This window comes from Nipponia nippon, unplaced genomic scaffold (assembly GCF_047370975.1).
Source record: "Nipponia nippon isolate SJK-2023a ecotype South Korea unplaced genomic scaffold, ASM4737097v1 scaffold_5, whole genome shotgun sequence".
Lineage (NCBI taxonomy): Eukaryota > Metazoa > Chordata > Aves > Pelecaniformes > Threskiornithidae > Nipponia > Nipponia nippon.
Window position 1 is genome coordinate 70935928 of NW_028262369.1, and position 13851 is coordinate 70949778.

General features: G+C 42.1%; 1 protein-coding gene and 1 long non-coding RNA gene across 12 annotated transcripts in view; one reads left to right on the plus strand and one right to left on the minus strand.

The window, feature by feature from the left end:
- The window catches only part of PLEKHM3 (pleckstrin homology domain containing M3), a 94439-nt gene that overhangs the window by 46559 nt on the left and 34029 nt on the right, over positions 1 to 13851 (plus strand). For all 11 annotated transcript variants that reach the window (XM_087734618.1, XM_087734626.1, XM_087734622.1 and 8 more), the window contains one exon: positions 11420 to 11483. In XM_087734618.1, coding sequence (XP_087590744.1) covers positions 11420 to 11483 — 64 coding nt within the window. The remainder of the gene's footprint in view (positions 1 to 11419; positions 11484 to 13851) is intronic.
- On the minus strand, positions 1523 to 6510 carry LOC148052319 (uncharacterized). Its single transcript, XR_015699296.1, has 3 exons — positions 6378 to 6510; positions 5742 to 5844; positions 1523 to 1865 (listed from the first exon to the last, which is right to left on the minus strand). It is a non-coding gene; the product is annotated as an uncharacterized LOC148052319 (long non-coding RNA).

Sequence of the window (13851 nt, forward strand, 5' to 3'; positions counted from 1 at the left end):
CTCGCACAAAGGCAGAGGCCAGATGTAGTACCCTGGCACGTGACCCAGCATATGATTTATGTGACACCAGAGCAGTTATGCTCTTGCTCAGCCACTGTCTTTTCCATCCATGACATGGCTGCGCTGAGTGTTTTGTTTATTGGAAAACACATGGTCACAGCACAGTAGAAGGTGTTTCATATTGAGTTTTCTGTGGTGGAAACAGTAGTTTTATAAAAACTGAACTTCATTTTAGAAGTGCTGTATCTTAGTCCATTCAGCTGCTGCTGCATTTTTCTAACAAGCTAAAAATGAACAATCTTCTTAAAACCATCAAGCCACAGTTGTGACCTTAAAAACGCCAAGTTATTTTTGTTGTGGATCTCTGAAAGAGATGGGGAGATGTTTCTGCCCGTGCCATACTGTGAGGTGAGTGGCTCCAGGCACATGCAGCTGACCTGGTAGTAAATGCATCTGTAAGGATTTGTATACCCCAAGTTTGTAAGTAAGACAAGACCACAAGGAGGAAAGCCACTGCTTTGAAATTATGAGCTGACAAAGGGCAAGAAAGCAGATGACATCAGTGACTGTATTTTGAGCATGGTGTTTTAAGGATGGGGGACCTGAATTTTGTAGGAGGGAGAGGAGGCTGCACTAGTGTCTTTATCGCAGGTAAGGAGTGAGGCCGTCTGCTATTTGGTACGTGACCTACGTCATTGCTTTGATGAACTACCTAGAACAACTAAGAGAAAGATATAGCAGCAGGTTTCTGGAGAGCACTGCTGAGTTCTTCTGTCAGACCCACTGTGTGTTAATACGTGTTTGTGTCTTACTGCTCAATTCCTGTTATTTGATAGGGCGGCTTACAGCATTTTAAAAATTAGGATGATTTTTCTTTTATTCTAGAGGGTGGTATTATCTTGCAGAGCCGTTTCGCTGTTCAGCTATAATAACTTTCCTATGCCATCCTCTTCAACTGCAATAAAACTAAAAGGAGAATAAGATTTGTGAAGGCTGCTGTTCAGAAAAAGTGGCAGAAAAGAAATTATGCTTTCTGATTAATGCTGAAGAAAAGAATGTCCTGATTAAAATAGACAGGAGGAGGCACGAGACTGAATGGACTTGGGTAAGAGAGTGAAAGAAGAGAGATCAAAGGAGGCCTAAGCAGAGAAATCAATGGACTAGAGACAAAGGGATGAGGGAAAGCCAGGAGAAGGAGGAGATTCAAAGAGGGAAGGGATCTCAGGAAATTATGAGTTAATGAAGAAACCAGGACAAAGAGGGAGCCCAAAAACCTACCTCCAAAAAGGAGAGATGAGAAGTGCTGAGGAAATGGAGAGAAGAGAGGATGGACAAAAATTAGCACAAGAAATGTGTGCATGGTCTTTTCTTGGGGTGGGGAGGAGAGAGAAAAAACTCCCTGTATCAAAATGAAACACCCAGAATGGCAGAAGAGGAAACTGGGAAAATACTCCAAATGCTCCCTTTTCTTATCTAAGTGTTCCTTCATGCTGTCTCCAATTAAAGCTCTCTGTGGTGGAGCGGAGGACCCCAGCCCAAGAAGGGTTTGCCTTTATACTGGGGAAGCATCTCCAGTTTGGTAGGACTTGTTAAAAGTGCTGTAAAAGCCGCTGAGGGAATGTACAAAACACGTCTTAGAGTCCAGCTCCTTCTTGGTGTGTGAAGTCTCTGTCGGGGTGGGCTTGGTGCTCAGTTGGTCCTTCAGATCTCCCCTAAGAGGTCTGCAGAGATGAAAAGGAAGAAGAGTTCTTTTCCCAGAAGGAGTTATTCCTTGCTCAAAACCGGTCCCAATGGCTTTGCTTTCTGCATGCAGTATCACAGTGTGCAGACATTCACTATCAATGTGATGGCTTTATAGAGCACAGCTGAAAAGTAAAAGAAAATATGTGATTTAAATTTCCCTTTGGCTCATCACATGCGCAAGTTACAAGAAAAGGAGGAGTTTAAACAATACAGTGAGACAGCATTCCTAAATTTAGTACTGTTTCCTAGTTAGAAATGAAAGGCTGGGGGAGAGAATCCAGTTATCTGTCCTGCTCTAAAAACATTCTTTTTCTGCTTGGTCTTCACCTTAGTATGTGAATGACTATTAATCACAAGAAAGTGAACATAGCATCTTGAAGACCTGTCAGACCCATATAAACAGACTGAAACAAACTGTTAATATTGCTGTCTAGGGAGAACTAAAAACAGACTGATTAATTGTATTGGCACCTTGCTGCCTTTGGGACACTGATAGAGCCTGCCTTATTAGGGAAAAGCAGATCACTCCAAGGTTTCTTTTATTAATACTACTTGCATTATAATATTCTTTAAATCTATACCTTCCTCTTGAACCCAGATCACAAATGAAGATGGCAGTGAAGTTGGAAACTCTTGGTATCCTCTGGGAAGACAAAACTGTTTACAGTGCTTACAAGTCACTTTTTCTGAAGAATTCCAGATGGCTATAAACCAGGTTAGCTCAGGATCCAGTTGGCTTAAATGTGGAAATGTTATTTATAATGCTTGGTGCACATAGATAGGTACTTTGGGAACTTTGAAACTTGGCATCTAGCAGAGAACTGAACCACATTGTGAACTTTGAAGAAGCGAGTGACTAAGTAGAAAGAAAGGAAGAAGAAAAGGAAGGAAGGAAGGAAAAGAAGCAGAAGAAATCCTAGAAGTAGCTAGAAAGCTCCAAATAAAAGTGCTCTTCATCAGTTATAATTTGTTCTCACCTATTGCTCCACTGGATTTTAAGCTCTTTTTATATTTGCAAGGGAAAAAACGAAAGGAACTCAGACTTGGCTGGGAGGAGCAATAAGGACCTCCACCGGTGCCTATCAGCAGCTTTCTTCTGAGATTAGCCAGCTGAGACTCTGAGCCTGTTGCTGAGCTCCCTGTTTTACAAGGGGTGTTGTTATGCCTAGTTTGCTGTGGCTGTCACCTCAGTATTGCAACAGACATAATTTGCCTCAAATGTCTTTACTCAACAAGTTCTCACTTGTTTTGGTTGCCTTGCTTGTGTGGATGCTGTTCAGGCAGAAACACACGAGACCGAAACCTAGAGCCAACAGAGAATTAGTGCAAGTGGAGCTGTACAGATCCCACCACCTGCAGATTGTGGGATGATGAATGAATGGCACAGGCAAACAAGATGGAGTCAATAAAATTGATAGCTGGGAAAGAGGGAGAATCTTTGAGTCCATTAAATAATGAGGTTATTCTGTGAAGCTGTGCTGAATTATGCAAGTCTTATTCTGGTTTTGCTTTCTTCCTTTTATCTCCAGACATAAGACACACTAACAGTGTGTCCCTGTGCAACAGCCTCTTTTCCTCTGTTCTTGTCATGGCTGAAGGCTCTTCAGGTTAAGGAGCTGTCAGAATGATTTTTTGGGGAAGTCTTCAGGCACCTCCATGTCTGCTGTAGGGTACGCTAACCCAGGTCAACCTTGGAGCTCTCTCTGGGCTCTTGTTTTTCTCAGCTATACACCTAAACTTGCAGTTCGGGTGTTACGAGCCCAGATACTTTAGACAGATGGCAGCAACACAAGGTAAATGTTCTGCAGCACATTCCCCTATACATTAGCGCTCATTGCAGTGCCCTTGCTCTGTAAGTACATCTTCTGAATGGTGGTGAGAAACTATATGGAAAAAATTCCCTCTTGTTACTTGTCTCTCTCTAATACCATTTGTCTATCAGCTCTAGAACAGCAATACATCAGTTTTACCCTAGCAAAACTCTAGCTGGATACGTTACTTAGCCTCTTACAGGAAGACCAAATTAGAGCTTGCTGTTGCCGCAGGAGGTTAAAGGTACACCTCCAGTGCCGCAGACGTGGCGTCCTGGCTGAGCCTGCCGGTCTGTCAGCACGATGCGAAACAAGTCCAAATTCAGTTATGCTGAACAATAGAGTCCTGTCACTTCCTACAGTGAGGCCTTAGACATATCGCTTCTGACACAGGAGTAGATTACTTTCAAAATATTTGTGTGGCGATTGGGGAACCTGTCTAAACACATCACAGGAATCCTGATTGATCTTATGCAATCGCTATACCACCAAATACCTCATGTATGTGAAGCTGGGGCTATGTCGTCTTTCAAACTAAGGACAACGGAAGGTCATTAAGTCATGTCCAGACTGTCAAAGGAGGCCGTTTTCTCCATTTTCTTTGCAATGGGTAGTCCATTTGGAGAGTGGAAAATCGCAAAGTAGGAGAACAAAGACACAATGGGTGAAAGCAGTAGACTGCAAAAAGAAAGTTTGAGCAGGAAAGGAACAGAAGGATGTGGTTTCATAGCACTCAGGGCTCTGAGTTAATGGCAAGACCAACAGAAGAAGAAAATTTGTTGCACGGGTGATTGGAAAGAGGGCGAGAGAAACTCATTCAAAGAGGATATCTGGATATCCTGAGAGGATCCAGTGTTAAGACCAAACACCACCTCAAAATGAGGAAAGGTGAGAACATAAATGCAGACGAGTATGGACGAGCCATTTGTTGTTTTATAGAGATCCTGCATGCGTGTAGCCATGGCAGTAGCTGAAATAAAGCATGCCTGTTGATGGAGCTCTTACGAACAGACCACCTCTTTGCTTTAGCTCTTGTGTCTTTTTGAAGGAGGAACTGCGCATGCAGGGTCCTTGCAAGTTAACATCTTAAAAAGCACTTGGCAAAAACTGTAGGGGATAGAGTTAAGGTGGACTTGGAGCTTTTGTTTCAACTAGGGGTAACAAACAGAGCTGGAGCAACAAGATGTGTGCCAGGGCAGCTAGGGTGGAAGCAGTGCTGCTGTCTGTTCAGGCCAAGGGAAGGTTAAAAGCACAAGCCAGTGCTCTACCATGGTAAGCATCCAGCTGAGGAGCATGCCAGGGTATATATGATAAGTTTTCCAGAGGACAGGTGGGTCTTTCAGTTCATGTTAGCATTTTCCAGTCTAGGGGCACACCTGCATCTCCTTGTCAAATAGATCAGTAATATCAGACATCTTTCAAAATGGTAGTCTCCCTTCACCTTTTGAGACTAGATTACTTTAAAAAACCATAATGATTTAAAAAGAAGTTCCTATTAGACATGGACACCACATTAAATATGACTTGTGCCATTTTTATCCCTATGTTTTTATACCAGAACTTCCAGCAGCAAACTGGAAGCATTCAGAAGTGCCTGACTAAAACAGAGACCATTTTCTTATTCCTCATTTCAAGTTAATGGCAGGGGGGATCTAAGCTATTTTGATTTCAAAATGAAACTGTATGCCTCTAATTCTCTGCATCCTGCTTTTAGTAACAGCGGTACTTGATTCCTGGGATGGATCTGTAGAAATTCTTGTCTTTCACAATGTTACCGTAACCTTGCTCAAGTAACCACAGAGGAGAGAGAGTTTAGTGTACTGCGTTTTAGTTGAAAGTTTATATACTGGTTCAGGATTGCTGATGGATGATAAGAGTAACTGTTTTAACACAGGAATGCTCATGGGGAGTTTCATAACAACATGAAACAATACCTTACCTGGACATGCTTGCTAATAAATCTAGCACTTAGTGTAGGCTGAAGATATTTAGGAATGGCTGCTCCCAGAACATGACCAGAAGAGTGTTCATACCTCACAAATGCAAAATGGTTCACAAACGCTTTTTTAGCCAAACCGATAGAATTAGAAAAAAAATCATTAATCTGGTATAATACCACAATAAATAAATAAATAAATAAATAAATAGTGGTGTGTGTTTGTTTTAAATTCATTAATTTATTATTACCTTTTGAGTTTCAAATTACTGGGTTTCCCAGAGGCCCGCTTCCCTGAGTAACTTTTTTTGGCTGGAAAGCTGGGGTTCTCTTCTCCTACCATACTTCCGGGAGCTGAGGTTTCCAAGGAAATACAAAATCAAAAGCCTGAATAAAACTATAAGAATTAGCAACACTGGAAAAACTCCTACCTTTTCCCCTCACCTCTGATGCTCTTCTCTACCTTAAATTAACAGATTCCATGTCAAATGAATTGCAAGAGAAAACCTAGCAAGAGATGTTATTTACCCCGCCACATATATTTGGGATAACTGGCAATTCACTGATATCCCTCTGTACTTTTTAAATCAAATAGTAACTGAAAAATTTGAGCTCCCGTCAAGGAGGTCAGAGCGCGCGCAGTTCCTGCCTGTGCGCTAGGCACACGGCCCCAGCTGTTGGTGGTGCACGCTGCAGGGACGTCAGAGGTCCTCTTGCCCCTTGTCTAGGAGGCAAAAAAAGTACAGGAACAGCAGTAATCAGCATGTGCTTGCCTGTCAGCTGCTTTAGTTTGTGGCGTGGTGCAGTAGCTTAGAAGTAAATTGGTGGCGGTGTAAGTTGCAGTGCCAGGGTATGAACCGCGCTGGCTGAGGAAATGGACTTGGTACCTGGGGTGCCGTGCCAGCTGTGGGCGTCGCAGCTTCCTGCAGAGGGGTGGAGAGGACATCTGAACGTGGCTGCGTGCTAGGCTGGTGCATCTGCGTCTCCCGTGAGTCAGAGCTCAGTCATACAATTCTCAACCTGGTCAAACAAGACACTCCTGGCTGGCACATGAAATCGTGGTGCCAGCTTCCCCTCCCCCCTCCCATCCTAGGTTTCAACAGGCTTTTTGGGACAAAAGAGACTTGGTTGTGCCCACCTGCCAGCTAACTTGATTTCTTTTGATTGCGCTGTAAAAAGAAGAGTTCGCTCTGCTTATCACGTTTGTACTTTGGTTATAGTGTCAGGCTTGGGCAGATTAATTGGTTGTAGCTTTAGCAGAGCTGTCAGGGTATTTAACCCGTTGGAGAAAAATTACCTAAGCTGATGATAAACAAGCTTTAAATGCAGAGCAATTACTTAGTGCTAACAAAGCACCATGACTACACACTTTGTCCAAATGCAGAAAGCAAAGTCTTATCAGTGGTTCTGTTTGCAGGAGGACACTAAAAGATAACCTTTGTTTGTGCAAATACTTACCTGATAAGATCATCCGGAAAGGGAACGGATGAAATTTCTGGTTCTATCTTGCCTGAAGGTTATGCTTCAGATTACAAATTACCGAACAAAAAAGAATAATAATCACCAACTGAGAATTCTCAATTCTCTCTTTTAGTTGGACCAAAAGTCTCCGATGGTGGGTTTCTTTCCTGCTTGCATTGATTGCTTTTACTTCCAGCACATAACAATAAAGCAATTTAGAGACCTTTAACCAATAGGACTTTGGATTTCATTGTTCACAGGAACTGGCAAAGCTGGAGGGCTGGTTAGCATTGAACTTGGTTTGTTCATTGCAGGCTTAACCCTGACTGGTAGCCAGGGTTTACAGCACAGCAATCCTGTGACTCACAACTCTTCTGTTTTGCATCGATGGTGAAACTGGTCCGGGAGTTTCCAAACTGTGAAAGCTTAGGAGGTGCTTTTAGCGGGACATGCAGTCAATACCGTTTGCCTCTCAAGGGTCACAGGTCACATTCTGAAGCAGCAGAGGTTTGAGTTTTTATTGTGATGAGTCTTAACATCTTGCGTTTGACCTCTGTCTAGCTCACTCCAGTTTTTTTCTGTGTTAAGATTTGACTGAAAGGACACTGCTTATTGAATGCTTTTAATTGACCAACTTAAAAAAAATAATCCAGTTTGTTATAGCACATCGATCAAAAGATTTACAAAACTGACATCTTTTATTTTGCTTTCAAATAACTTATCAGAGATCTCCCATTTGGTGTTCGTAAAGGACCTTTATATCAAGGGAAAAATAAAATGCAAGCACGTGTTTTGGTCTTTTTGGATCAAGGCCTTGTATTAACCCAAGCATGCTCAGAGCTCCGTCTCATGCAGAAAGTAAATAGGTATTTTCTAGTGAAACGTTTCTAAGTGTAGTTATCTTAGCCTGCTCTGTGGTCTGTGTCAGATTTTTAGACGTGAATGTGATATTAGGTTGATTTGGATGCCATGTAGTACTTTGTCTGGATGCTAATGCAATGGCACGGTGTTTGTGTGAGCCCCATCTCGCCTGCTGTACTCTACTGACTTTGGCTTCCTTTGACCAATTTCAGTTGCAGTTGACAGAGGGATGGAGATGGCAAAGATACTATGTTCCTACTAGTTACATGAGAGGAAGTGTCTGGGTGGAGAAGCAAGAGGCTCTGAATTAGTCCTGTGTGCCCCCTACTGAAAAAAGACTTTATATAAACCATCACCTCGTTATGCTCAGAGAACCTGTGCAGACAAGGAAGCTGTTGGAAACGGGCCGTCATTCATTTTCTTGCTCACTGGACTACTTGGTCTGTGTGGATTTCCTGCCCCAACTCATTTGCTTGCATTTTATGATGAGGTTTTTTGAAAATGTGTTTGATATTCTGGTGCCTCTTATGCTCTTGTTTCCCACGCACTAGAGGCTGACAAAACTGGCAATAAACAGACGCGTTTTTGGGAGGCATCTTCACGTGTTATGTTCCGGTAGCTGTTGAGTTTCATTTTTTCTTTCCAAATGGGACTAAGAGAAGTTTTCTGGAGGAGATCTTAATTGCAGACGTGCAGCGCAGCAGGATGTTTTTGAAACAGATGCTCAGCTCACCACAGGTGTGATGAGGGCGCATCATTTATATTGTAAATGATAAGGGACCGAGCTGCCTACTTTTAGGCAATTTCAGTGGCTTCACATTCATGGAGCTGTGTGCTCTCCAACTTTGGTGACGTGGGCAGGTGTTGAGGGAATGTTTTGCACCTCTGTGTGTATTGGGAACCATACAGGAACTGGTCCGGTTGCCTCATAAGAAATTTTGCAAATGCTGTTGTACATGCGAGCTCTGGCAGCTCAGCTGTTTTTCTGTGGCCTACCACAACCAAACTGTGATTTTTTCAAGTCAATAGAAGGACTGCAAATCTGAAGCTGGACCGGCCTTACTTACTGAGGGTTTTTTAATGCCTCAGCTTCCATAGCAGTGGAAATAAGCACTCCTCTTACCTGAGTGCCAGGTATGTGCATGTGTATGTGTGCCTTGCATAAGACTGGGAGGGCAGTGCCTGCTTCTTTTCCTGGAAATAGATTTGGAAGGGAGGCGGAGTGTTGGATGCTGGCTCTGCAGAGCTGCTGCTGCAAACTAACATATCTCAGGGAGGGGGACAGGTACGGGGAGAGGATGACTGTCACCAGGGCCTGTGCTGGCTGAGACCCCCCTGACAAAGGAGGTCCCTTGATCATGAGTTTGCTTTTCATCTTCACACTTTTATTAGGAGTTAGAACTTGCAGGAACTAAAATGCAGTCCTTGAAGGCAGGCAAACGTGATGTTAGTCATCGATATTAGTCATTGACAGTTTCCACGTTATGGGCTATTCAAGCTATTTCCTGAAAAAGGAAATCTTTCATTAGCTAATTATTTTCCTTAGCAGTGCTGTAAGGGCATCAGCAAATAATACAGTTCCTGGCAAAGCTACTGCACTGTTTAGTGCCTGTCTGTGTGATCAGGGGAGAATGATGGGGAAATTTTAATGAAAGAAATTCTACCAGAGCTGAAAAATGCTAATGGTTTCAAAATGCTGTTCAGACTCCTTAGCAATCAATTTTAATAAATCTTCTATGTGCAAATGAGGAATCCAAATGTCATATGCTGTGTGATAGCTGGATTTTGACTGTTTTCTAGTGGTCTTTGACATTGTGCCAAATGTATTATAAAGGTGCGATGCAGCAGAGCTACTGAAACACGTTCAGCTCTAATAGGAGCGATGGTATAGCCTACAGAACTGAAAGGGGAAAATGCAGTATCCCAGTGAGATTGCAGCTAGGAATTAGGTGGGTGGAGCGGACATGCTTGGCGAGTCAGAAGGAGCAAGGGCACAGTCATGCTCCAGAAGAATGCTGGAAGATTGGTAGTGCCCAGTTGTCAGTGCCTTGCTTGCAGGACTCTTTCCCTTCCCACCCCAATAAGGCTTAGATTTTTTTCAAAAGTACAAAAGAAGTATGAGACTTTGTACCACTCACCTTAACAGTAGTGAAAAGTCCTCGTCCCTCCAAGACAGCTTTGAAAGCATCAGTTTAAGATAGCTGTTTAAGACAACTAATGGCGTAGAATGAACTGAGGTGCTTCCATTATTTCTTAGATTCGGTGTTCTGTCAAAGACTGCAGTTGGTACTGTTATCCCTGCTGATATGTGTTTTAGCTAATTATGTTGCTGCAGCTTCTAAAAATCTCTTCTTTGAGTTCCTGTGTACTTTCTCATTAGTCTCATATCATGATCGTGTAATTTCATATTGGCCTTTCAGTGTCTTTGGTTTTTTGAACGTGTCCAGTGGCCTTCCTGTTCGCTGCCATTCAGTCCCACCGTTACAAACCAGTCTTTGCCAGAGCTTTGTTCATGCATTTAATAACATCAAGAATTTCGTTTCTGTATTGCCTGAAAACTACATGGTTTTAATGTAGGAAGTGAGTTCACAATTTCTTCTCTAAGCAACATGTAGTGTAAAGGAGTTTTACCTCTTGAGGTACTTTGTTGCTTTTTTTGCAAGTGATGTGATTCTCAGCTCGCCCCGATACCTTAGCGTGGTGTTGTATTTGTTCTGTGTGGATGGAAAATAAAGCTGGTCGGCTGGTTGTTTCTCCGTGTGTGCGCACAAAGATAGACATTTTAATTAGATGCACTTTTTCTCTTCCTGACATCTTTATGGCAGACACATAGGTTTTCATAAACTTTTCTTGCTAATATCCACTTACCTTTACAAGGTCCGTTTTTCTCTGTAATGTTACTTTAACCCAGTTTTTCATTTTACTGCAAGTCACCCTAATTAGAAGTTCTCTGTTCAGGTTTCTGTAATTTAGCTTTACTGCACAGGTCTGTCAGTGGATAATCAATGGTCTTGCCTGAAACCTTGGTTTATGTAAGGAAAAGATGCCTTTCTCAAATAAGTCATTATAAAGTCTATACCAATACATATATTTCTGTATGCAAAAGGGAATTGATATCAATCAACTTTATGTTGGAAGAACAGTATCTGCATGACATTTTTCCCGATAGAGTTATTTCAGTTACAAAACCATAAATCACCTCTGAAATTAACTGTAACAGCTTTTCAGCAGACCAGGAATCTTGTACTAAAAACCATAAGAAATACTTATAAGGTGTAGTTTGAGATATTTGGTTTTATTAGTGGGTAACTGTTTGAAAAAACACCTTCTGTGCTCAGGATGAGCTTTCAATGGCTGTAGATGTTGTCGTACATGCTTACCTGACAGTTGGAGAATGACGCTGGCACAGCATTCATTCTTACTGTGGAATTGTTGTGCCCATGAGGAATGTAGTAAAAGTAGCTGGTGCTTACAGGGTGACATTATTCCAGTTTCTGACAAGCTTCCTCTCTAGCATCATTGTTTTGCAGTCTTTTGGTGGGAAGAGGAAATCTTTGAGTTTCCCAGTCAAAAAGGTATGACACACATCCATTTTTCTCTTTTCCAGGATCTTTCCCAGAGAGTATCTTCTCCAGCAAATCCATCTTTATTCTCTCGCAGACCTTCAGCAGGTAAGTTTCTTCAACTGATTCTACCTGTTACACATCAAGCCTGTTCTCATCTTCAGTGCTAATTTGTATGTTCCCCCTTCTAGCTAATCGTAGCTTAAATAGCTTTACTTCTAAGCCATCTCTGTGGTTTATAGTTTAATATAAAAATGGGTTAACAGTGGCATTGGTTAGGGATGAGAGAGAGAAAGCCTAGAGCGTCAGTGTTGAAATGGGGCTGGAAAGAGGCCGTGGAAGAAGACTGTAGTCTGCAAAGAGAACTTTGCTGTGAGAAATTTTTCATCTGATCAATGAAGGCTCATCTAAGGCTCAGCCTACAGGTGACAAGTAGTATTTATTTCTTTGCTTGAAAGAATAGTTGTTCAGGAATTTATGAGTTTGTGCAGTCCCTAGTGCAACATGCTTATAAGTCTGCTAGGAATTACCACAAGAGGGGAAAAAATAATTAAAAAAAACCAAACAACTCAGCAAGGCTGCTACACAAAGTTAAGCCATACAGTGTTATTACGACAGATGTGACTGCAGAAGAGGTAATGTAAACTGCTTGCTTAGTTCAATCAATATCAATGCAAAGACACGTTTTGCTGGCAAGCACCTTGCAGTACATCTGCCTGAACAGCAGAATTTTATTACGTACTAGATTTAACAAGAAGAATTTGGCAAAAAGAGCTGAAAAGAGAGGATAGGGAATCTAAGGTGAATGTGCTGCAGCGCTCAGATGCACAATGGAGGAAGCAATGAGGTAAGAGGCGCTAGCTGACCTGGGCACATCTGTGTTCACACTCTAATGCCATTGCCAGTGATATGTAAAACACATTATTTTAAGTTCTTTCAGTGATGTTTCTCTTGTCTAGTGGTGCCTTCTCTGCAGAATAACGGGTAGCATAGTCAGTACAGGATGTTCAGTTGACACATTTAAGTCGAGGTAGTTCAGATGCCCTTCAGAGCTGGAGACTACAGAACTGCAGGAAACATGGCTTTTGTTGGCTGGTAAAGTCACAGAGTAGAAATGATTCCATATATAAAATAAAAAGGCCAGTCATCTGAGGTCTAAAACTGTTTCCACAGCTTTTCAGCATGTTCTGCTATCTCATCTTTAATAATCAAGCCATGAAAAAGCAAGCTACTTAACTCCAGAGCTGCAGTATCCATAGTGGGCCTGTCTGTTAGCTCCCAGTGCTTTGTAAGCTGCTTCATCAGTTCCTAACATGGGTAGTAGATGTTTTAGAAGCAATCAGCAGCTTATCAAGCACCCTGTGGGAGGGAGGGAGGGTAGAAGTCACAATTCATCCATTGATTTAGCAGTTCCCTTTGGCATGTTTCTTTGTGTTTGTGTTTGCAAGACACCTTCTCTTCCCCTGAGGGCCCCAGCCCCAAACTTACAATATTTAGAGGCAATATAATTTGATTACCGTTTCTGCTGGGGTGGGTTAAATTACATTTACCTTTTAATCTAGCTATATCCTTGTTGTCAGCCTGGAGAGGGTTTTCCACATTTCAGAGACTGTAAGTTTCAAATTGGATTGCCTGTTTTTGTCAAAGTGGAACCAGAGTGGAAAGGGGAGGAGGACCCCCTTGAGAAAATTAATCCAACAGCCAGAGAAACACTAACACCCTTACAGCCCCTGCCTTCTCCCTGGTTTGCCCCTTACAACCGCTTTCTCCCGATTGCTCATAATTTTCTACTGACCTGCAGTTTGGGTGTTTTTTAATCCTAAAAGTTTCCCCTCCTTTTGATTCCTCTGCTGCCTATTTCCTCATATCCATGGGCTGCTTTTGCACTGTATCCTGCTGTCATGTAGATTGCATGTGTTTGGGGAATTAACTAAAAGGTTTATTAAAGATTAATGGAAAGATAAGGCATGGTGAGTGAATTAGAAAAGCAGAGAGGGGTAATCTGCAGATATAAGCAACCTTTACCCTGGTTAGTCCCAGCTCAATTCTGATTTGTTTCCTAGCCAAGTTCTCTTTAAAGATCCTAGAAAACATGGGTCGTTTCCTACCAAGCAGCTGAGTTTCAAAAATGTAGTATGAGGGTCTGTTCTTAGGTGCAAAAAAGTTGAAATGCCTGTTTGCCAGTAGATGAAGCGGCATATAATACTGTCCTAAAATGAAATCCAATTTACATCTCTTTCCAAGCTTAACAGAGCTCCATGCCTAGACCTTATGGATGTGGCAGAGTACATACTTGATGGTCTGGGGATGGTTGTCACTTGGGTCCATTTGGACAGGGCTCTACTGGGGAAGACCTTAACTGTGAGGTTAAAAGCACAGTGGAAAAAATTGAAACAATATGTCCTTAATTTTGGAAACTCACCAAATCCTGGTGAGGCAGTGGTTTTGCTAGGACTTTACTCATTAACAAATGCTT